At 61.5% G+C, this 22,354-nt stretch overlaps 3 protein-coding genes across 11 annotated transcripts; 2 read left to right on the top strand and 1 right to left on the bottom strand.

Moving 5' to 3' along the window:
- The first annotated feature begins 316 nt into the window (after positions 1-316).
- On the top strand, positions 317-7,073 carry PARP3 (poly(ADP-ribose) polymerase family member 3). Of its 4 annotated transcripts, none has more exons than XM_036878024.2 (11): positions 322-687; positions 1,334-1,520; positions 2,087-2,212; positions 2,426-2,614; positions 2,808-2,940; positions 3,028-3,254; positions 3,500-3,649; positions 3,816-3,902; positions 4,142-4,319; positions 4,619-4,774; positions 5,169-7,073. In XM_036878024.2, the coding sequence occupies exons 2-11, from the start codon at positions 1,341-1,343 to the stop codon at positions 5,336-5,338; spliced, it is 1,596 nt and encodes a 531-aa protein (XP_036733919.2). In that variant the 5' UTR covers positions 322-687; positions 1,334-1,340; the 3' UTR covers positions 5,339-7,073. The 4 variants fall into 4 exon arrangements, with proteins under 4 accessions (XP_036733917.2, XP_036733916.2, XP_036733919.2 ...); XM_036878025.2 differs by having other exon boundaries at positions 666-687; positions 1,339-1,520; XM_036878022.2 differs by having other exon boundaries at positions 317-687; positions 1,339-1,520; positions 2,087-2,614.
- A 2,648-nt stretch (positions 7,074-9,721) lies between these two features.
- On the top strand, positions 9,722-12,000 carry GPR62 (G protein-coupled receptor 62). The gene is made up of 2 exons (XM_036878034.2): positions 9,722-10,255; positions 10,331-12,000. Exon 2 carries the CDS (start codon positions 10,356-10,358, stop codon positions 11,430-11,432), a length of 1,077 nt encoding a protein of 358 aa, XP_036733929.2. The 5' UTR covers positions 9,722-10,255; positions 10,331-10,355; the 3' UTR covers positions 11,433-12,000.
- Positions 12,001-12,121: 121 nt separating this feature from the next.
- On the bottom strand, positions 12,122-21,944 carry PCBP4 (poly(rC) binding protein 4). 6 transcript variants are annotated; one of them, XM_057486979.1, is made up of 13 exons: positions 21,753-21,944; positions 15,680-15,824; positions 15,546-15,569; positions 15,401-15,433; positions 15,090-15,299; positions 14,731-14,862; positions 14,447-14,575; positions 14,129-14,203; positions 13,953-13,997; positions 13,816-13,879; positions 13,662-13,714; positions 13,405-13,574; positions 12,122-12,807 (listed from the first exon to the last, which is right to left on the bottom strand). In XM_057486979.1, exons 2-13 carry the CDS (start codon positions 15,758-15,760, stop codon positions 12,672-12,674), a joined length of 1,152 nt encoding a protein of 383 aa, XP_057342962.1. In that variant the 5' UTR covers positions 15,761-15,824; positions 21,753-21,944; the 3' UTR covers positions 12,122-12,671. The 6 variants fall into 6 exon arrangements, with proteins under 6 accessions (XP_057342962.1, XP_057342958.1, XP_036733927.1 ...); XM_057486975.1 differs by having other exon boundaries at positions 12,122-13,004; positions 13,405-13,547; positions 21,753-21,943; XM_036878032.2 differs by having other exon boundaries at positions 15,090-15,206; positions 21,753-21,943.
- Positions 21,945-22,354: the final 410 nt, after the last annotated feature.

The raw sequence follows: 22,354 nt of genomic DNA, 5'->3' as shown, positions 1-22,354 counted from the left end.
GCCCACAGGGTAAGTGCCGGTGGCCACGCCTCCCAGATCTCCTATCGGCTCCCGCGCCCCGCTCGGGCAGGAAGCCAGCCTCCCGCCCGCGCTTCCGGCCCAAGGCCTTGGCGCGTGCGCCCTGCTGCCGACCGCTCTAAGGAGGGGTCGGAAAGGGACTGCCTCCTCTGTGCTGCGACCCTTGGGCGCTGGGGGGCGCCAGACATGCGGGGTTCCGAGTCCTGGAGCTTGACTCCTCCCCGTCACGGGCGGGGACAAGGGTGATCCAGCCTGGCACTGGATAACTGGGGGATCCAGGCAGCCCCGGGGGTGGTGTTGGGGGAGGCAGTTCCCGCACCTGGTCCAAGGTCACCGGACAGCCGATGGGCACGTATTGCATGCCCCGTGCCAGAGGAGCCGCGCTAAAGATGCGTCTGTCCCCTGGCCTTGGCCGTGTCTCGGGGAAGTGTCTACCCATCCATGGTACAGGCTGCCCTCCTCGACCTGCCCAGCCTCTGACTCACCCGACTAGTGGCCAAATAGCTGGAATCCTACACCCCGACTCCAGCTCTTCCCTCCCCCGACGGTCGGGAAGTCCCTCCCTAAGTCGCCTAACGCTTGCAGAGGGTTGCTAGAGGGGCCCTAGAACTGGGACAGCCGTGGGACTGTTCGGGGCTGCCACCTCTCCAAGGTCTGCGCTTTTCTTAGGTGAGTGCCCTATGGCCCTGCCCAGAGCCCTCTGCAGGGCCGGGTGAGGTGGGACTGGCCCTGGCCCTCTGCGGTTCAAAGCCACTGGTCTGGGGCCCTGGCTGGCACCCCAGAACCCCTGAGTCCGTTGGGAAGGGTTATGCACCACTGAGTCCCAAGCTCTGGAGAGACAGATCTGGCCCCAAGCAGTGCTGCCCTGGGAGCCACTGCCCACTGTCCTCCATAGCTGAGGTGACTCAGCCCAGTAACCATGCCAGGTCGTCAGCTGAGAGGGAGGAACGGGCAGGAAGTACCTAACAGACTGATGGCTCTGGGAGGAGGCGGGCCCAGAAGGGGGAGGGAGGCCACTCCTTGCACACTCTCCCACCTCACTGCACACTGGAGTGCTAGAGGGCTAGGCAACCACTCTTCCTTGACCAGAGCGGGCAGACTGGACAGGGTCCTGGCCTAGCCCCAGTCGCTGGGAAGGGCGTGCATCTGGGTGCACAGAGTGCACTTAGGTCTGGGGCTGGAAATGGGGAAATGGAGGCAGGGGAGACAGTGGAAGGTCACCATAGGGGAAACCCAAGGCGGAGCAAGTTGGTGCTGTACCATCCAGGTGGGGTGCAGAGGCCTTGGAGGCCTGAGGGCCCCTTCTGTGTCCCAGAACAGCCATGGCTCCAAAACGCAAGCCCCCAGTGCAGCGTGAGGGCCCTGAGAAGAAGAAAGGGCGGCTGGGGGCAGAGGAGGAGAGCTTCCACTCCACTGTCAAGGCCCTCAGGGCCGCACCTGCAGAGAAGCGTGTAGTCCGAGTGGATCCCCAGTGCCCGCTCAGCCACAGCCCGGGGACCCAGGTAAGCTGCAGTGCCCAGCCAGGCTCAAAGCCTGCTTCCTCCTAGATACACATGCACCCAGACCTGCTCCCCCACCATGGGGGCTTGGCTGTGACCAACAACTTAACTCATAGCTCCCAAGTAAGCTGTGCTCTCCCGGGACCCCAACATCAGGCAGGGCTGTGTTTCATCAGATCCAGCCCAGTCATGCCTGCTCTTCAGACCTCGGGAAAGGGCCGTGGCCTTCTCAGGCCTCCCCTGCCACACTTAAGGGCTCCAGCCTCCTCAGTCCCCCCAGGGCTCACCTACATCCCCTAAACCAGTGCCACAAGATAGGGCCATGTCTCCTTGAGATTCCTCACAGGGCAGGGTTGTGTGCCAGTGAGAACCTGGGCAGAATCAGAACCCTCAGATTCCCTAACTCAGGGCACAACCATGTCCTTCCCAGACATCCCCCCAGTGCCCGTTGAGCCATGTTCCCTCAGACTGCATCCCCCATAGTGCAGATCCTGGCAGGGTGCAGCCAGGTACCCTGTCCCCCACAAGAGCAGCTCGAGCACCTGCCTCCCCGTGCCCCCGGACCCCAGGTGCACAAGGACTACGACTGCACCCTAAACCAGACCAACATCGGAAGTAACAACAATAAGTTCTACATCATCCAGCTGCTGCAAGACGGAGAGCGCTTCGTCTGCTGGAACCGCTGGGGCCGGGTGGTGAGAGGCGCCTCCGTCCTTGGCCTGCCTCCTCCCTTCCTCTCAGCGCATGTCCCATGCTCCCCAGGGTCCCCACAAAATACCCAGGCCCAAAGGCCACAGCTGCTGACCTGCCCCTCCTGCCCCCAGGGCCTGGGCCTGGCACAGCAGAGGCCAGCGCATGTTTGTGGTGGGCAGTGTGGTGGGCACACTCCTGAAGGCTGTTGGTTGCAGGGAGAGGTGGGCCAGTCAAAGCTCAGCTCCTTCGTGTTACTGGAGGATGCAAAGAAGGACTTCGAGAAGAAATTTCGGGACAAGACCAAGAACAGCTGGGCTGAGCGGGACCACTTTGTGGCCCACCCCGGCAAGTACACACTTATTGAAGTGCAGGGAGAGGATGAGACCCAGGAAGCCGTGGTGAAGGTGAAGTGGCTGTGGTGAAGGGAGACGGCGGGACCTGGGCTGAGGGAGGGACTGGACAGAGGGGCCGGCTGTGGGCTCTGCCACTGCCCACCTGTCAGCTTCGGGCACAGACCTCCCTGCTCTGGCCTTGGCCTGGCCAGTCTCTGTGTCCTGCGGGACCCTGAGCCTCCCCTCAGGTGCCCTCTCCCCCTAGGTGGATGGAGGCCCACTGAGGACTGTGGCCCAGAGGGTGCAGCCCTGCTCCCTGGACGCGGCCACGCAGATTCTCATCACCAACATCTTCAGCAAGGACATGTTCAACAGTGCCATGGCCCACATGAACCTGGGTGAGGGTGGAGGGGCCAGGCAGGGTGGCAGGGGACTGGGGGTGGCAGGGCTGCGGGGCTGAGTCTCCCCACTCCCCCTTCCCCCAGATGTGAAGAAGATGCCCCTCGGGAAGTTGAGCAAGCAGCAGATTGCACGGGGCTTCGAGGCCCTGGAGGCCCTGGAGGCGGCCCTGAAATCCCCCCCACATGCTGGCCTCAGCCTGGAGGAGCTGTCCTCCCACTTCTACACGGTCATTCCCCACAACTTCGGCCGCAGCCGGCCCCCCACCATCAACTCCCCTGAGCTTCTGCAGGCCAAGAAGGACATGCTGCTGGTGAGGGCTGGCGGGTGGGCAGGCAGGGGGTCACTGAACAGACAGACTGGGTGAGGAAGACGGGGGACAGATGGCCAAGGAGAAGGCCCAGGGAGATGGGCTGAGATGGGCAGGCCGGAGGACAGGGGAGGAGAAGACCAGCAGATAGGTGAGGGGTTGAGCAGGTAGACAAGGGGGTGGCTATGGCTCCAGTCATGGGGAAGAGGCCAGGAGTCGGTGGACTTCCCTGACACCCACCACTTTAGGTGCTGACGGACATCGAGCTGGCCCAGACCCTGCAAGCAACCCCTGAGCAGGTGAAGAAGGCGGAAGAGATTCTGCACCCACTGGACCGAGATTACCAGCTCCTCAAGTGCCAGCTCCAGAGGCTGGGCCCAGAGGAGCCTGAGTACAAGGTACACAGGTCCCTGCCTGTCTGCCCTCCCGGTGCCCAAGGAGTGACTTGCTCCCCAGCCTTCTCTCCCCGTGTCTCTAGGGTCTGGGAGCTCCGGGCCCCAGGGGACCAGGGAGGGTCTGTCCACACACTGCTGCCCTTGGCACCCAGCTTCTGCTCTCCCACAGGTGATACAGACCTACTTAGAACAAACTGGAAACAAGTACCGGCAGCCTGCCCTCCAACATGTTTGGAAAGTGAACCGAGATGGGGAGGTGAGAGAGAGCCCCAGTTCCCCGACCAGATCACTGCCTTGTCCCTTAGGGAGGTGACCTGGCTTATGTGTCCCTTAGAGAGTCGGCTTAGCCACCGTGCTTAGCCTTGGCCAGGCCTTGGTTTAGGGCGCGTGTGCATGAGGGTGTGTGAGTGGCCGGAGGGGCCTTGGTTGCACAGCAGCACGCAGCCCCTGAGCTGGCCTGGCATGGCTCTCCCGGGTCCCACCTCCTCCCGACAGGGAGAACGGTTCCAGGTGCACTCTGAGCTAGGTAACCGGAGGCTGCTGTGGCATGGCACCAACGTGGCCGTGGTGGCTGCCATCCTCACCAGCGGGCTCCGCATCATGCCGCATTCTGGTGGCCGTGTCGGCAAGGGCATCTACTTTGCTTCTGAGAACAGCAAGTCAGCTGGCTATGGTGAGGCACCCCGGGGCCCTGCGCTGGGCATGTGTGGGGACACAGAGCAGGACTGGGCCCAGTGGTGCCCCACTTGGGGTGGATCCTTGAGAGGAGCCCTTGGACAGTCACTGACCAGAGTGCTCAGTGGGCATCCGGGGTTTGGGAGAGAAGGGAGAGCACAGCAGGACCAGGGGGTGTCCTGAAGGACAGAGGAAGAGTCAGCACGTTTCCGGGATCGGGCAGTGAAGCCAGAAGGGATGACAATGCGGCAGAGGGGTCTGGGGAGTCAGGCGTCGGGGCCTCACTGTGTCCCCCAGTTACTGGCATGTCCTGCGGGAAGCACCACATCGGCTACATGTTCCTAGCGGAGGTGGCACTAGGCAGAGAGCACCACATCACCATCAACGAGCCCGGCTTGAAGCAGCCGCCCCCTGGCTTCGACAGTGTGGTCGCCCGGGGCCACACAGAGCCCGGTGAGTCCTGAGAAGCTGGCCAGTGTGAGGATAGAGGTGAGGCTGAACTAACGGGCGAGGTACCAGGGCAGGGGCTGTGGAGAAGGACAAAATGAAGCCGGCTTCCTCCCTTTGTCATTCAACAAACTACTGATTCAACAAATCATTCCTGGACACCCAGGAGGGCTTCAAAGAGGTGGCATTCACTGAATAATGGAAAGATGAGTAGGCATTTCCCAGACAAGAATGAGAGAGGATATTCGAGGCAGAAGGCCCAGGCTGTGCAGCATTTTGGAGACTAGCAAGGCGGGAACGGGCAAGCATTCCCTGTGGCAGGAGCGGAGAGTGTAGCAGGCAGGCCATCCTGGTCAGCTAGGACCCTTGGGTCACCCGTGGCCCTTGCTGTGCCCTGAAGACCCAACCCAGGACATGGTGTTGGAGCTGGATGGCCAGCGAGTGGCAGTGCCCCAGGGCCAGCCCATGCCCTGCCCGGAATTCAGCAGCTCCAGCTTCTCCCAGAGTGAGTATCTCATCTACCTGGAGAGCCAGTGCCGCCTGCGCTACCTGGTGCAGATTCACCTGTGAACTTCCTGCCCACCCCCAGGGCTCTGCTGGACACTGGACTGTCATCTCCAACCTTCCTGCCCCTTCCTGGGGCCCCCGTATCACCCCTCCTTGCTCCCAAGTCTCCCTCCCATGTCCCTTGCTGGCCCTGGCCCAGCTGTGGGCCCAGAGTTCCCTCCTACGGTGGGTGTGGGGGTGGTCTGATGGACTGGAGTCATTACTGGGACGCGCATACTGCAGCCAGCGTGAAGCAGTGTGTTTGAGGGGCACAGGCTGACAGCAGGCGGGGTCCCACACCCAGCCCAGACTGCCCATCCGAGCGGTGTGGTCACCGAGGTAGGATGAACTTCAGGCAAGGTTATTAAACATTGTTTCACTCCCTCCCTCCCTCTGCTGGCCTTCACTGCAGCTGCACGGGGCCTGGGCCTCCTTCCTCTCCACAGTGACCCCCCCATACCACGCCACACCACAGCTCCAGGCCCACCCCAGGAAGCAGCGCCCACAGGGTGGCTGTGGGCCACACCCTCACCCCCAGCAGTTGATCCGCTTCCATCACGCAACACCCAGCCTCCTCTCATCAGTGAACTTCCAAAGGGAACCCTCACCATCGACTCAGAACTGCTGATCACTCCAGGACACACCTGGAGACGCGCTGTCCTTCAGCCCAGATGTGGCCAGGCAGATGAAGCATTCCTCGTGTCTTGGCACCAAACATCCATGTGTATATCTGAATATTAACAAATTGGATATACAGCCGAGGGGCACAGCTCTGCAGTCATGAAAGGAACCCCAGGGAATCTTATCAACAAAGAACAGGTGCTAGAGAGCAGGTCACGATGCAGGTCCAGGGTCATCACATCATTTGATTGTCAAAGCCCCCTGGCACCCCCTGCCAGCCCCCGTCCACTGACTTCTCTTCAGGCTCTTTTAATCTGGCATCTGTTTCTCAGCCTTTGTCTTTATCCTTCGTAACTTTGACATTCTTGCTGCTCCTGAGGAGCACAGGCCAGTTGTGTTAGAGTCTCTCTCACTTTGCGTTTGTCTGATGGGTTTTACCATTAGATTTGGGGATTGTGGTATGGGCAGGAACATGACTTCATGGATGTGTCCTTGGTGCATTATACTGGGAGGAACGTGTCCTGTTCTTAGTGATATTAACTTAGCGCAGCAGGTTTCTCCATTAGGAAGTTACCATTTCTCCCATTTGTAATGAATACTCTGTGGGAAAATATTTCAAGGTGTACTGTCCCATTCTTCATCAACTTCCACCCGCACATCCATTAATGATTTTTAGTTGAAATCAGTGACTTGAATCAATTTTTGCAAAGATGGTTGCAAATGATAGTTATCTAAAGTCATCATTTCTTTTACATTTGTTAATATTCCCCTTTCTTTGGTGTCAGTATGAACTTGTGGATTCTTATTTTATGCAATGAGTTGTAATCCATTACTGTCGTTATTGTGATTGATCCTCATATTGCCCCAGATTTGGCCACAGAAGGTCCTTCAAGCTGACTCCTGTGTCTACATCATTTTCAGAGCATGGCCTTACTTCTTGGCATCACAATAAGTTCCATGTTCTTTCTTGCCCAAACCTCAGCCATTTCTCCAGGGAGCCCTGGTTCCCTGGAGCAGGAAATGATATTTAGAATCCAAGATGTGGGCAGTCGGTGCGCTTCTTGGTACTGGAGTGCTATTGCTTGCAAGTCCTTGTAGCAAAGAGAGTTAGGAAATTTGTAAATAAACCACCACATCTGTCCATTTCACCAGTTCCAATCCAGCACCAGGGTTCTTGCATTCTTCCCCAATCCATAATTATACCTCCCTTCTCTAACAGTAAGAAACTTGGTCTCCATTAACATCAATAAATTTACTTGCTAAATTTCACACAGAAAGAGTTTCAGAATTGCTACACCCATACCATTGTGAAAACCAAATTTTCTAAGGAGACCTCAAGATTTATTGAATCTTATTCAAGGCTATCTTTTTGTCTTCAGACAGCGGGTCAATGGTCAAAGTAACAGTTTCAACACAGGTCCCAAGGTTACTTAGATCAGTTATTATTTCCCTTCAGTGTGGTTATGTTATTCATTTGAAATACAGGTAGGTTCATTTGTTTCTGTTTATATTCACTTTTAGAGGGATTTCCTCATCTTCCGATTGGCTTTTTTAATACGTAGAACATGAACATAGTTCCAAAAAGTCCAATCTGTACAAAAGTGTGTGCTCAGAAGAGTGTCTTCCTCCATCCCCACCACCTGCTGTAGTTTCTGGTTTATCCGCCTGCGTTTCTTTCTGCCAATTAACAAAAACAAAAAGACTCTGCGGCGCTGTTACTTGCCCAGTTGCTGGTTTTGAGAGAAGCGCACGCTCTGCAAGCCCCCCTCGCGCCCCCTGCCGGCCCTAGTCCACTTTTCTTACTAGCTGTCCCCACCTGGCCCTACCACCCTCCCCAGGCCCTGGTGGCTCAGGGGCTGCCCCAGGCCTGCAGATCTAGTGGGCAGGGAGAGGAGGAAAGTGTTGTCCTTCTCCATACTCTGAACCAAGATCCCAAAAATTCCTGCTTCACCTCCCAGAGGCAAATGCCCACATTCAGGTTATGGCCAAGTGCCGGAAGTGGTGCCTGGGTGCACACGCTAGAAAACTGGTGACCTGGGTTCCAGGTACAACTCAGCTGTGTGGTTTGGGACACATGCCTTCCCTCTCTGGGTGCCAGTTTTTTCATCTGAATAATGTAGAATTGAACCAGGCCCTTCAAATTCCAGCAGGAAATGAGTCAAACCTGGAGCACTGGCATCATCTACCACCTGGATCTGTACAGATGGTGATGGTCCTCGGGGCAAGGCACAAGCAAGCCACAGACAAGGTCTCTGCTCTCATGGAGTGTTACAGTCTAATAAGCAGGCTCTAAACAAGCAAGTCCATAGATATGATATAGATGAGGTAGAAAAAGTGACAGGATGAAAATAAAGGGTTAGTGACAAGAGGGTGGATTGATTTTAGAGAACATGGTCACTGACAGCTTCTCAAGTAGAGACTGAACTGTGGGTAGGTGCAAGCCCTGATAAGATCTGGGGGAAGGGTGTGCTGAGAAACAGCAGGTGCAAAGATCCTGAGGTAGAAGCCAGCTTGACACCAGGAAGGACCAGGAGATGATTGCTAGGGCAGGAAGTACAGTAACAAGGAAGAGGGTGAGGTCAGAGAAGCAGGTGGGAGTCCACCCGGCTCAGAGGGGCTGAGATGCTATCTGCTGATGGGAAGCTCTGAGAGGGAAGAAGGCAGCATCACAGCATGATGCGATTTGCTTTTAGGCGGACCCTCTTCAGCTGCTGGGGTGAGAGGACTGCGGCATGCGTCAGCCAAGCCCTGTCAGCATAACAGAAACCACTTTGGGTATTCCAGACCCAGGGACTTGATACAGGAAAGAAGCTGAACTGCCAAAGGGATGGGGAGGCAACCCAGACAACAGCAACGGCAGGAAGTCACGACCACCCCGAGGCTGAGAACAGCAGAAGGAAGACTTTCCAATGCCCAGAGGCCAGGGTCACCCTGTGGGCCTGGGACAGCAGAGGGGGCTGTCTGAAGGAGAGAGAGGCCTTCCACGGAGGGAGACCCAGAGCCCCGGCCTGAGCATGGGAGAGAAAAGGCCCTGGCTTCTTCCCTCCTTCACCCTTCAGCCTTCCGCTGCTAACTTCCATCGGCCGAATACACCCCAACACCAACTGACAAGGAGCCCGGAAGTACAGCTCCCGGGAAAGCAGGGCAGCTCTAGGGAAGACTGAGGAGTGGGTCTGAGGGCAAACAGGCCAATGGCCAGCATGGGCACAGGTGTGGAGGCCAGGAGACCAGTTAGGAGGAGGCGGAAACAGTCCGGGTGAGACAGGCAGCAGCTGGGACCGCGGCGGTGGCAGTGGTAAGAAATGGCTAGATTCGGGATACACTGATAGACCAGTTTGGGGTTGGGGGGAAGGAGGGCCAGTGACTTCACTAAAACAGGAGGGCTGAGCATGGACGGTGGGGAGGAGCCGAGAGTCAGTTCTGTTTTGTCCCCAGGACGACTCTCAGTCCTGGGAGCGAAACTGGGGAGGCAGCTGGATCCCCACATCCGGGGTTCAGTGGGGAGGAAGGCGCTTCATACAGATGCAGGCCACCAGGGACTGAAGAGGGACTGGGTGACTTCAGCTGGGGACTCAGGCCCCATCGAGACTCACAGCTTTCCCTGGGCCAACCCCCTTGTTGTCCACTAACAACAGAAACAAAACAAAAAACAAAACCAGTGGCTGCCCCAAGGCCTCCTCTCATCATTAATCCTGCGTGCTGCCACGGAGCACCTATCTGTGCTCGGCCAATCCCGGCAGAACACACTCTGTGCCAGGTTCTGCAGTCCTTCCCTCACCTAACTTACTTGGACCTCTGAGAGAGCCAGCCCTCCTGGGGGCCGGAGGGCACCTTGCTGCCCCTGCCACCGCACCCCTTGTCTCACTGGTACCTCGGTTTCCCTTCAGCACAAGGGCTGAAGGGCCTGGTCGCTCCACTGATGGGGATGCGAGGGGAGAGCACAGGGGCCACTTCCCACCCCAGGGAAAGACAGAGCAGGGTCCCGCGGACTTGGAAGCCCACGCTCTGTCCACCTCGGTCTAGACTCCAGCCTGTGCCTGCTCTGGGCCCCCCTCCGGAGGCACCCCAGCACTTCCACCACACAGCCTCCAACTTCCAGATGGCAGCTGCTAGGACCCAGGGCACTGGTGCCAGGCCCTGCCCCTCCCTTGCCAGCTCTGTGTGTCTCTAAAGGGCAACAGCAGAGTGACAGCCAGTACCATCCCCAGCAGGGGCTGAGTGCTGGGGCAGAGGAGAGGGCAGTAGTCCCAGCCTTACAAGTCTCCATGGGGCAGTCAAAGTCCCCAGGTGGATGGCAACATGGGCCTGGCTGTTTATGAGGTGAGGGGCCAGAGGAGCAGCGGGTGGGATGGGAATGGGGCAGGGGGCGCACTCCATTTCCCTCTCTGCATCCAGCACGGGGTGAAGCCTGAGCGCTCGAATGGCCAACACCACAGGGCTGACCACCACAGACACCGCGGGCTCCGTGGGGCTGATCCTAGCGGCGGTCGTGGAGGCGGCGGCCCTGCTGGGCAACGGCGCGCTGCTGGTCGTGGTGCTGCGCACGCCCGGCCTGCGCGACGCGCTCTACCTGGTGCACCTGTGCGTCGTGGACCTGCTGGCCGCCGCCTCCATCATGCCGCTGGGCCTGCTGGCCGCGCCGCCGCCCGGGCTGGGCCGAGTGCGCCTGGGCCCCGCGCCCTGCCGCGCCGCGCGCTTCCTCTCGGCCGCGCTCTTGCCGGCCTGCACGCTCGGTGTGGCCGCGCTCGGCCTGGCGCGCTGCCGCCTCATTGTGCACCCGCTGCGGCCCGGCGCGCGGCCCCCGCCCGCCCTGGTGCTCGCCGCCGTGTGGGCCGCGGCCGCGCTGCTGGGCACGCTCGCCCTGCTCGGGCCGCCGCCCGCCCCGCCCCCCGCCCCGGCGCGCTGCTCGGTCCTGGCCGGGGGCCTCGGGCCCTTCCGGCCGCTCTGGGCGCTGCTGGCCTTCGCGCTGCCCGCCCTCCTGCTGCTCGGCGCCTACGGCAGCATCTTCCTCGTGGCGCGCCGCGCTGCCCTGCGGCCCCCGCGGCCCGCGCGCGGGACCCGGCCGCGCTCCGACTCCCTGGACAGCCGCCTCTCCATCTTGCCGCCGCTCCCGCCGCGCCTGCCCGGGGGCAAAGCGGCCCTGGCCCCAGCGCTGGCCGTGGGCCAGTTCGCAGCCTGCTGGCTGCCTTACGGCTGCGCGTGCCTGGCGCCCGCGGCACGGGTCGCAGCGGCCGAAGCAGCCATCACCTGGGTGGCCTACTCGGCCTTCGCGGCCCACCCCTTCCTCTACGGCCTGCTGCAGCGCCCGGTGCGCCGGGGGCTCGGCCGCCTAGCCCGCCGAGCGCTGCCCCGACCCCCGCGAGCCTGGCACCCGCGGGCACTCCTGCAGCACCTCCGGGGGCCTCCGGTGCGCCCCGCCTTGGGCAGTCCTGAGGCACCAAAACCAGCCCGAGATTTGGAAGGAGAGGAGAGCCTGAGTGTTCCGGAGGCCACCTGAGAGCCGTGTCTCCCAAGCCGAGCTCACACGGGAGAAAGGAGGGGCTATCCGAAGGGGCCCCTCCAGCCTCCTGCCACAGGTGGTGGTAGGTGCCCTGCCTGAACTTCTGGCTCCACAACAGGAGAAAGGGCCCTGCAGCCTGGTAAGGCCCAGAGGCTTCTGGGACCTAGGAATCCTGGGTTCTGGACCCAGCCCTGCCTGGCCTGTGCACGGACAGACCCTTTGTAGCCCTCAGTTTCCCCATCTGTATCCTGGATCATCTCAAGGTCTCCAGCTTAGGTGGTTTGCATACTCCTGGATGGTTCCCGGACCAGGAAGGAGGGAGGTGGGCAGGGCCACAGAGAAGAGGGCCCTAAGGACTCACAGCCAGAGGGATGGGCCAGGCGGGGCAGGATCTCGGTAAGAGTCACGCAGGAGGAACTGGTGGAGACACTCAGAGGGATCCCCTGACATCTGCACTAAGAAGGGGCTGAACAAAGCTCCCGGAACTCCTCCATCAGCCTCTAAAACGCCCAGAAAACCACCGGATCAGTTTGGTGCCAGAGGCAGGAGCCTGGACAACATGATCCCCAAAGGGCCCTGAAGCCCTAGAACTGATGTGGAGCTCCTGGACTCAGATGGGGATCCTCTGGGGCCTCGGCTGCACCCACTTTCTGGAGGTTTTGCCAACACCCACAGTGTTTCACAGCTTCCTGGTCTCTCAGAATATTTATTCAAAAACAGGGATTGAAAAAACTGTACAGTGTCTGCTGCTGCGAACTCGGCCCCTGCCCCCATGCCACTCCCCCAGCTGCCTGGCGGCACCCCCTCTTTGAGTTGCCCTCTGCTAAACCCAGCCAGTCCGTTCCAGTCAAAAGGGTTATCAGTGGAAGCAGCAGGAATCTGCAGGGAGGTGGGGAGAGAAGCATGGCCCCCAGCAACCCCCCAGCCCTCCTCCCTGATCCCCACAGGGGGCAGTAGGCTGGGAAGCCCTGAGGGGTAGGGAGTACACGAGTGACTCCCAGAGTGGGGGCACTAAGGATGCTCCCTGCATCCAAGTACAAAGCCAGAGGGGCCAGAGCCCCCTACCTCGGGGGCTGCCGCAGCTCCCAGAGCCTGGGCCGGACACTGACCCCTCTGAGAGAAGGCGCTCCCACGGACCGGGGCCGGGTGGGGGTGCATCCATGCGTCTGGGCATTAGCGGCCTTTGGGACCCCAGGATGGAGTCTCCTTGGGCAGGTAGGGTACAGAGGCAGCCCCCTACCGCAGTCCTGCCTGCCCCCACGCCTGGGCCTCAGCCAGCCTCAGTAGGGGGAGAACTTCTGCCGCTCCGCTTTCTTGCTCCCGTTGGCCGCTGCCATCTTGGCAGTGTAGGCCGCCAAGCCCGGCGGTGGCCCTGGGGAGGCAGGTGGCAGAGCCAAGAAGGGCACAGGCTTGAGGCCGATGAAGTTGGAGAGGGAGATGGCATAGGGCGTGCCCAGCAGGCCTGGGGGAGCTGTGGGCAGGGCCGTCAGGGGTGGCGAGAAAGGGGCAGGCAGGTCTGCGGGGGCCGAGCCGGGTGTCCCCCCAGAGGTAGACTTGGCCGTTTCTAGACTGGAGAGAGGGATATGGGGGGAGATGAAGGGGAAGATGGGGTGAGGAGAGGCAATGAGGGCGAGATTAGATGCAAGACGGAGGGACTGTGGACAAGAAGATGGGGCAGCCGTGTTTGGGAGAAGATGGGGAGGGTGGAAGGTAAGGGGAGAAAGGACAGGCAGATATACTATGGGGTCACAGCAAAAACAGGGGGGCCAAAAACCCCGGGAAAGAGACAGGGATGGGGCAGGAGGACATGAGGGATGGATGTCAGGGTGGGGGAGAGGGGCGACATGGAGCGAGTGAGGCAGGGGAGGCAGAGGACAGGCCCAATAAAGAAGGGAGGCCAGCTCTCCCCGCCCCAGCCGTGCGCTCTGAGGCACCGAGTTCCCCGGTGACACACCCCAGCCCCACTCACCAGGCAGTGATGAGGTACTGGGCTAGGGCGATGGAGACTGGCGAGCCAGTGATGGTCACATGCCGCTCGCCAGCGCCCTCCGCTTGGTTCCCAATCTTGATATGTGCCCCTGACATCTGCCGGATCTCACTGATCTTGCTGCCCTGGCGCCCGATCACGCAGCCAATCAGCTGGGGGGAGGGTGGAATTCAACCCTAGGCGAGGCCCAGACCCCTGGACGCCCCCCCACCCGCCAAACCACCACATTCCCTGCTTACGTCGTTGGGAACCAGGAACTCCTGCGAGCTGGTCTGCGTGCCTGGATCCAGTCCTGGTTGGGAGAAGAGAGGTTGGGCATGGGTCTGGGCCTTCCCTGCCCCCCATTTCCATTCTGGGGGTCTGCCCCTGCCTCCATCTGCAGGCACCGCTCACCTGGCACCATGCTGGGTGAGGCAAAGGGGACTGCGTGGCCCGACAGCTGCTGCAGCTTGCTGACCTGTCCCGAAGAGAGGCCGGAAGTCAGAGGGGGCTCGGCTGGGGAAGAGGGGCCTTGGGCTGTGGTCACTCACCTCAGCTGGGGTCACAGCCCCATACTGACCCTGGACGGAGAAGCCCTGTGGGGACAAAGTGGGTGAAAGGGGGTTTCCGTGACAGAGCAGGGCAGTGTGGCCACTCACTACCCCCCCAGACCGCAGCTCCTTCTTCTACCCACTCCCTTATCTCAGTCCCCCACCGCTGCCCTCACCTGGCTGGCAGAGAGAAGCACGGTGCCTAAGGAGAGGCTTGGATGATAGGGGATAGTGGCTCCTTTGGGTGGGGACTGGAAGGCACAAAGGGGAGGCTCTGTCAGGATCCCCTCAGGGTCCCCTCACCTCCCCAAGGGCCCTATGCTCTCAAGGCCCTCCCTGTGACCCCCAGGTAAGTGCATCCCCACGTCCTGGAACTCCTCATCCATCCCTGCAGCCCTACCTGCCCCCACCTGCTGGCACACATACAGGATCTGGGACCTGACAATGCAGAGCTAGAGCCCATCGCTGCCCCCCGCCCTGCCCCAGGCCAGCACCTCCAGGATGACAGCGCAGATCTGGCGCACACACAGGATGATGGCATCGGGAACCCCTGACACGGTTACAGCGCGCTCTGTGGAGTTGGGGAGCAGGTCCCCCGCCACCTGCACCTGGGCCCCCGTGGTCTGAAAGCAGAGAACAGGGGCCACTTCCAGCTGCTCCCACAACCTGGTGTAGTGCTGCCAGGCTCAGAGCTCCCAGGGGTCAGGGAGCCAGAAGCCCAGGTCCCCTCCCGCAAGTGGACAGAGGACTCCCAGGGGATGGCATCCCCTTCCCTCACCTCTCGGATCTCCTTGATCTTGGTGCCAGCCTTCCCAATCAGTGAGCCGCACTGGCTGGCAGGGATGACAAGGCGCAGGGTCACTGGCGGCCTGGACACATTCCCACCGTTGGCAGGTGCCGCACAAAGGTCCTGGGCAGGAAGACTGTGGGTTGGCTGTGCACACCCCTGCTGCTCCCCTGCCCTGGAGCACCTTCCTGCTGGGGGAGGAAGGAGGGAAGCCCTCCCCTAGTCCCACTCCAATGAGAGAGCCCTGCCCAGGGCTGGCCTTCCCTCCCACCCCCAGCCACCATGTGGGGTCAGAGTCCTGTTCCTCCCAGGCAACTACCCTTGGCCTCCCACTCCAGGCAGCCACAGACCTCGTCCAGCTTGAAGGCGATCATGGAGACAGCATGGAAGACGGCTGCTGTAGAACCTGTGATGGTGGTGATGCGCTCGGGGCAGGAGCCTTCAGAGATGGTAATCCGGGCGCTGCTCTGCAGGTACAGGACAAGCACGGGGCAGTGGGGCTCTCCACCTCCTCGCCAGGCCCCAGGCGGGGTAGAACGGCCACCTTCCAAGGGCACTCCCTGGTCATCCCAGATGGAGGGTTCAGGGAGAGGGTGGGCCAGGGATCTCCCCTCCCTCCAAATCAGGTGCCCTGGGTTCCTCTCCCAAACTGCACCCTCACCTGCTCCCGGATTCGCTTTACAGTCTCTCCTTTCTGCAGAGACAAAACCGGAGACCGGCTCTTTAGTCTGAGCAGCCGTCTGCCGCCTTTCCTGGCACGCAGCCTCAGGTTAAAGGGGCCACGCGGAACAGAACCAGGCACCTACCTTGCCAATTATGCTGCCCACCTCCTGCAAACAGGACAAGGGAGGCGTCAGAGGGAAGGTGCCAATGCCCCTAGCCCTGCCCCTCCCCCAGCACTGCCCCCCCCCCAGCCTCAGGGGAGGCCGCGCCCACTCACCTTGCCGTGCATCAGCATCCGCAGCGTGAGGGTGATGCTGAGCTCCGGCTCCTCTTCCAGCCCCGCGTCTGAGCCGCTCATCCTGTCAGGCGGGGCTGGGGCCACAGCGGCCTGGGAGTGTGTCCGCACCACGGCCTAGCCGGCTCTGGTGGGGACAGTGGGACGTGGGGTAGAGAGGCGCCCATCTCTTTCAGACTCCCTGCCCTTACTCGGGGAGCCGAGAGCTGGGCTTGCCAAACTCCCAGAGAAGGGAGACAGCATGGACCCCCAGTTTCAAATATCACACTGACCAGTGTCCTTGTGTGCAATGCACTAGGTGTGCAATGCTGGACAGCTCATTTAACCCGTCTGGGCCTCCACCTCCACCCCTGTAAGGAGGGGATCCCAAGTCCTGCCCCCAAAGAGTCATGAGAATTAATATGAGCCGAGCATGTGTGGTACCCCATCTCCATGGCCACCCTTGCCTCCCTCTTGGATATCAGAAGAATTAACAAGGAGGCCTATGGGAGTCCAGAGAAGGTAGCCTCCTCCCTGACCTCCTGGAAGATGGACCCTGTGGACCAGGCCTGGAAGGCTGAGTTACATTTGAAAGGTTACTTCAAACAAGAGGCTCCTGCGTCCAGGGGCCAGAGCCCCGCTGGCTAGAGCACGGAGGAGCAGCGGGAGAGAAGCTGGCGCAGGCCTGGAGAGCCCTGGACGGTCTCAGAAGGAGGGTGGAAGGGAAGATAGGCTCTAGGAGGGGCCCTCCTGCCCTGCCCTCCCCCGGCCTAGCAAAGGCATGGTGGTGGGGGTGGTAGGGAGACCGGCAGGGAGCCCCCCTCCGAGAGGCTGCTCCTGACCTCGAGGTCACTAAAGCAGAGATCCCTGCGGGCTGCTGGGGCAGGGTTCCTGGGCACCAGCAGCCTGCCCAGTGGCTTTCCAAGCCTTCTCCCAGTGCTGCGGAGGTACGGAGTGTCCAGGCCGGCCGCGTTCCCAGCGGGAGCGCTTTCTACTGTACCATACACAAGTCACTTGGGCTCTGAGTCTCAATTTCCTTACCCATAAAATGGAGAGAATGCATCCCCTTGGGACTGGGTGATGCGTAAGAAAGGGATTTGGGGGTCTGGGGAGTGTCAAAGCCGTTAACTGATGGAGGAAGGGGAGCTGGAGATTAGCTGCTGGGATTAGCCGGAAGCCAGCCCTCCCCACCCTACCCCCTTTCATGCCCCGACTTAATCCTGAACCTTAATCCTGCTTGGAAATCCCTCTCCTCCGGCCGCTGTCCCCCAGCCTCGCCGGGGAGCCCACTGGAGGAACCCGAGGAGGAAAACAGGGAGTGGGACCAACCTGTACCAAGGCTGAGCCAAGACCACGCCCTAACCCTGCAGACCCTTCTATCCAAACGGTCTGCAGGCGAGGGGGCCAAGGATGGGTGTGCTGGGCCTAGAGCAAGCTTGGAGCACCCTGGCACCTACCTCCTCAGTCCCTGCCCAGGCCCTGAGCCTTGAGGGCTGGGAATTCTGTCCAATGCCCTTTGGGACCCCCTTGCTAGCCAGAGCTGGGCATGGGTGGGAGGGCGGTGTTCCCAGGCCAGCTTTCTTGGGAAGCTGCCTTCGGGCATGAGGCCTGTTTCTTCATCTGTACCCTGGGGATGACAACCCTGTCCCCCCAAGTACCCAGTAAACTTTGTCCCCAGTGTCTGCTCCTCCCTTCACTCAAGTTCTGCCCATGGGCTCTCTAGAGGTCAGAGGTCAAGAGACTGGACTCTGAGCATCCTGGCAGCCTCCTGCTGGCTGCCCTTGCTCACACTCTCCCAGCCACCTACACTTCCCCCAGGAAAGTGCCTGTGATGGCAGGCTTGGTTTCTGTCTGCCTGGACAGCCAAGCCCAGGAGAGAGCCCCCTGGAGCAGGAGTACGGCCGCCGCCCTCCCCTTGGGCCCTGGAGTTCCAGAGCCAGACCAGAGAGGGTGCTCCGGACATACTGGCCCCGTGAAAAGATGGAGTCAGCAGACAGAAGGGGCCTGAGGACGGAGAGGGTCTGGAACCTTCCAAAGGTTACAGCGAGGTGGGCATGGTGCAGGGCCATTACAGGCTTCCTCCCCTTCCCATCTGTCCCATCTGGGTCTGTCAGTCCTCTTCCTAGAGGGGGGCTCTTCCCAGATGGGGCGCAGGCATCAGTAGTCCCTGAGACCCCTGCCCGGCTAGGAGACATAGATCATGTTTGGAAAGGACCGACAACTTGTCCAGATCCACAGTCTTAAGCTCCAGAATTTTCTGAGGCTCAGGTGCCCCTTTGGGGTGGTAGCCAGTGGGAGACCTGACACTGCCTCCTTACCATTTCCACATCACCTCCTGTGGTCGGTCATAAGGCCCCCAGAGAAACAGGGCAGAGGGCCGGCATGTGGCCAGAACTATGGCTCCTGCCCTGAAAGGCTGCCTGGGTCTGCAGCAGAGCCCCGCTGCCCCAAAGGCCATGGGAGGCCTTGGCCAGGCCTTCGCCTGACCTGGACCTCAGTTCACCCACCTGGGCTGTGTGTGTGGGTGGAGAGTTGGCTGGTCTCTTTGTGCCCTTCCTGTTCTGAAGGACCCACAGGGTCTTTCCTGCCTTTAGAAGAGAACAGTGGGTCCTGCTGCAGGGCTCCCAAATCATTCTCTGGGGGCTCTGGGAGCAGCAGCCCTCATAGGCATTCTGACTCCCTTTCCACCCTCCCTGGGGCTCAGTTATGTGCTCTTCCAGCCCGGTGGGCCCTGGGTCCCTGCTGGGCCACACACAAGGCGGCCACGCATCATGCCACGCTGACCTCCAGCTCACCTCGGGGTGCCCAGCCCCCTCTGGTCAGCAGGCCTCCCTGGCAGAACATACCAAGCTCCGACCAGGCCTCTGACCTCAGGCATTCCCTCCTGCTCCGCAGGCCCCCTCCCCAGATCTAGTGCCCACTCCCTGTGTCCCTGGCTCCCTGCCACTCAGGCTGGAGGGGGTGGAGGGGGTGTGTGACAGCTGTGTAAGCGATGGCGGCTGCCCCTTCCTGCCCCTCCCCCCCAGCTGTCTCTCTCCCATGACAGCTGCCCAATCAAAGGGCTGGGGGCTTAGCCAGCTCCCCCCACATACAGGGATCAAGTGTCCACCCTGGCTTTGTTCTGGAGCAAGAACAATCCGGGGGAGGGGAGGGCTCCTGGGGCCAGGCGACTCAAGTGGACCGGCCCCCCCCTTGGGGGATTCCCTCGGCTCTGCTAGCCAGAGTATCTGGACCAGCTAGGCCTGTGGACACACCTGGGCTGGGGAGAGAGAGGGGGCCCAGTATGCAAGGTCACCCCCGCCTCACATCCCCTAACGCTCCCCTCAGCCCCCCAGCCCCCAACTTGGCAGCCCCTTCTATGGCTGCTCCAAGAGCAGCCATGCTGGCCACACCCAGTGATGCTGGGCAATGGCTGGGGCATCAGGCAAAGCAGGGGTGGCAGGGGGTGGCCACCAGGCACTGGGGGATCTGCCCTGAGGGATCCTGGCTCCCCTGCCTCCCTGCCTGGCCCCTTCTGTGGGCATGCTCACCTCCTGATCAGCTAGGCCTCCACAAAAACTGTCCCAGTGTCCTCAGACCTGTGTGCCCAGCCTCTCAGCCTTCCAGCCCTCAGGATGGCCCTTCATACCCACTTCTTGGGAGAGTCAGGGGCCCACAGGGGAACAGCCCAGGGTCCTTGAGCTCCAGCCTCTGCTTTCTTGACCCACAGCTGTCCTGTAGACTGTGCTAGGCAGTGAAAGGGGTCCCTAACAAGCTGGCTGGTGCCAGAAAGGCTGCAATCCACTTAGAGCATCATTAGACACCCCCTCAAGAGTCCTCATAGCCAAGGGAAACTGAGGTACACCCAGGCCCAGACTGAGCTCCAGAAGAAAGGGCTCAGCTTGGTGGTGCAGCCCCACCCACTGGTACCCATCCCCATCACTGTCTCACTCAAAATGAGAAAGGTCTCTAATTCCATCTTCATGCTGGTAACTGGGTCACTGCTGCTCAACAGCCATCCTTGGCTGCCCAGTGCCCAAAAAATAAAGCCAGATCTCCACAGACAGGCACACAAGTCCCTTCATGATCTGTCCCCTGCCAACTTCTCATCGCATTCCCACCCCATCCCCCACACACATCAGGCTGCAAAACATGCCTAGCAGCACCTCCCGGTCTCTGGGCCTTTGTCCAGGCTGATCCCAGCTTGAAATACCTCCCCCCCCACTCTGTCAAAACCCTTCTCAAATGCCACCTCCTCTGTGAAGCCCTCCCTGCCTTCCAAGTCAGATGGAATCTGTCAGGCCTCTGTGTCCCCCAGAGATCTGCCTGCAACGAGGGGCCCCAACTGGGCATTTCCAAGCCTGTCTTTCCACTACCCATAGCTCCAGGAGGGCAGGAGCCAGGACCAGGCTCAGCGGTGAGAAGATAAGGCTCACAGGCCCTGGAGGAATCAGGAACCAGCAACGGGGCAAAGGGTCCCAGAGGAGCAGTGAGGGTGGGGTGAGAAGACCCGGGTTCAGGGGACCAGTCACATGGGAGAGCCAGCATCTGCTGGGATAGGGCTTCCAGTTCCCAGTCCTCAGCACCCCCGCCCCTGCTCCTGCTGCTTCTCTAGGTCTAGAGGCTCCAAGGGCATGTCACTGGGCCACGGGATTGCCACAGTGCTTGGAGACTTGCAGGGGCCCAGAGAGGGTTTCCCACGGAGAAGGGGGCTGGAAGAAAAGCTGGGGTGGGGCACAGGTTTCACAGAGTCAGCTCAGCCTACAGAAGGGCCTCATCAGAGAGGAACCTGAGGCCCCGAGACTAAGGGGCTTGTTGGTGAGGCTACGTGAGAGGCAACCGGCAGATCTGGGAGGACCCAGGGGTCCACCTGTGAGGCTAAGAGCTCTTCCCTCAAGATGTCAGTGCCCCTGGGCCAGTGATGGAGGCTGGGAGGGGGGCAGTGATGGGGGTAGGGAGGGTGAACAGAGCTTGTGTGGGGACGCAGGGTGGGGCAAAACCAGCCTCCCTATGGCCTGGGCCTGCCAGGGTATGTGGGCCGCCTGCTCCCAGCCCCCCACCCTGAGCATGCGAGCAGAACAATCCCCTTGTGTTTAGGCAGCCAGAGCCTGCATGCTGATGATGGCTGGGGGGTGGGGCTGGGATGGGGGCGCTTTGGAGGTTGAGGGGTTTCCAAGGCCTGGAGGAGGTCGGGGACTTTCAGATGGGAAAAGGATAGGGTCCCAGGGCCTGGCCCTGAAGCAAGGAGGGTCACCCAGGAACCAGCGAGGGCCAGAGCTGAAGTTTAAGTTCCTAGGGAGTCCCTGGAGTCCAAGACCTCTTTGTGGGGGCGGAGGGCCCCCGAGGTCACATGCCCGTTGGTCCAGCGTGAAGGTTACCATCCCGGGCTTGGTGGGGACCAAGAGTCCACATTTTGGGAGGAGGGAATGCAGCTGTTCCTGGGTGCATCCCCTTGAAGACCACCACCCATGGTGCTGGAGCCAGGTGGGGCCCTGGGCGCCACAGGTCCCAAGATGGCGGGGCCTGGGATAGGGGAGTGAGGAGGCGGGCACCTCCCTCTCCTGGCCAGGCTGAAATGAGTAGCCAGAGCCCCTGTTCCCAGGACTCCAGCTAAGAAGCTGGGTAAGCGCTGAGGGCCTGAAGACCCACAGGGTAGGAGGGCCCACTCTGAGCCCCCAGCCGTCATCTCCACACACCCCTGGCCTGGAGGTCTGTGTCTGGCCCCACCAAGGACTGCAGAGAATGGGAAGGGGTGTGTGCTGGGCCAGGAACCGCAGGGGCGAGCCAGATGGGGCAGAGATGGAGTGGGGCCAGAGCCCAGGGCTGGAGGGCCACGGAGGGGCCGGCCCAAAGGACAGCAACAGCAGGCGGCACGAGGGCCTGCAACCTGGGGTCTCAGGTTTAGGAAGCCCCTCCCTGGTGCCGGGGGCTTCTCTGGCCAACTAGCAGCCCCCACCTGTGCAGGCCGGGGCCCGGCTGGGACAGCGAACGCTTTCCTCCCAGTCTCCCAGTTCCCCAAACTCGCACGCTGCCTGTGGGCCCGGGCCGAACCCCAAAACTTCGCGGCCCGCGGTGCCCCGCCCGGCCCGCGCCCTACCTCTCTGGGGCTGTCCAGCGGCGGCGGCGGCGGCGGCGCGGCGGCTGGGCCGCTCAGTCCCACATTGTCCCCGGGAGAGGCGGCCGCTCACAACTGCGAGTGACATCAGCTGCGAACAATGAGGGGTTTGACAGGCGCGGAGCCCGGCCGGCCCGGAGCCCGGCTCCGCGCCCCCCCCCCCCCCGGCCAGCCTGGCCGGCCCCTCCCCGCCCCCTCCCCGGATCCGATTACAGCGGCGGGCCCGCCCCGCCGCCAGTGCCGCAGCCGCCCCGCCCCGCCCCGCGCTGCGCCCCGAGCGCCGCCGCTTCCGGGAGCCCGGGCCGAGGCGCGCCGCACCCCTGCGCGGCCCCCGCCGCCCTGCGCCGGCTCGGATCCCTCGGAGATGGGCCTCGGCCTGCGCCGGGCCCGCTGCTCGGCTCCTAGCGTCTGCGCCATCGAGCCCCGCGCGGGGCGCTCGTCCACCGGGACCCGCACCCCTGCCACCCACGGCGTCCGCGAGGCCCGGCCCTCGTCCGCCCCGAACGGGTTACCGGACCCGCTAGAGGAGGGGCCTGGAACGACGCGGTCCTGTGCACCCCGCCCCGTGACTCCCCAGAGCTACC

Source organism: Manis pentadactyla, chromosome 1 (assembly GCF_030020395.1).
Source record: "Manis pentadactyla isolate mManPen7 chromosome 1, mManPen7.hap1, whole genome shotgun sequence".
NCBI lineage: Eukaryota > Metazoa > Chordata > Mammalia > Pholidota > Manidae > Manis > Manis pentadactyla.
Note: the sequence above shows the minus strand (reverse complement) of the source record. Positions and strands in the feature narration are given on the sequence as shown.

Coding starts and splice junctions, on each gene's coding strand:
- PARP3 (XM_036878022.2), top strand. CDS start 1,341: ATGGCTCCAAAACGCAAGCCCCCAGTGCAGCGTGAGGGCCCTGAGAAG. Junction 2,615..2,807: donor CCCAGGAAGCCGTGGTGAAG/GTGAAGTGGCTG, acceptor CTCTCCCCCTAG/GTGGATGGAGGCCCACTGAG. Junction 3,903..4,141: donor AAGTGAACCGAGATGGGGAG/GTGAGAGAGAGC, acceptor TCCTCCCGACAG/GGAGAACGGTTCCAGGTGCA.
- PCBP4 (XM_057486970.1), bottom strand. CDS start 15,760: ATGAGCGGCTCAGACGCGGGGCTGGAAGAGGAGCCGGAGCTCAGCATC. Junction 14,576..14,730: donor AGATCAAGGAGATCCGAGAG/GTGAGGGAAGGG, acceptor CTCTGCTTTCAG/ACCACGGGGGCCCAGGTGCA. Junction 13,998..14,128: donor TGCTTCTCTCTGCCAGCCAG/GTGAGGGCAGCG, acceptor TTGTCCCCACAG/GGCTTCTCCGTCCAGGGTCA.
- GPR62 (XM_036878034.2), top strand. CDS start 10,356: ATGGCCAACACCACAGGGCTGACCACCACAGACACCGCGGGCTCCGTG.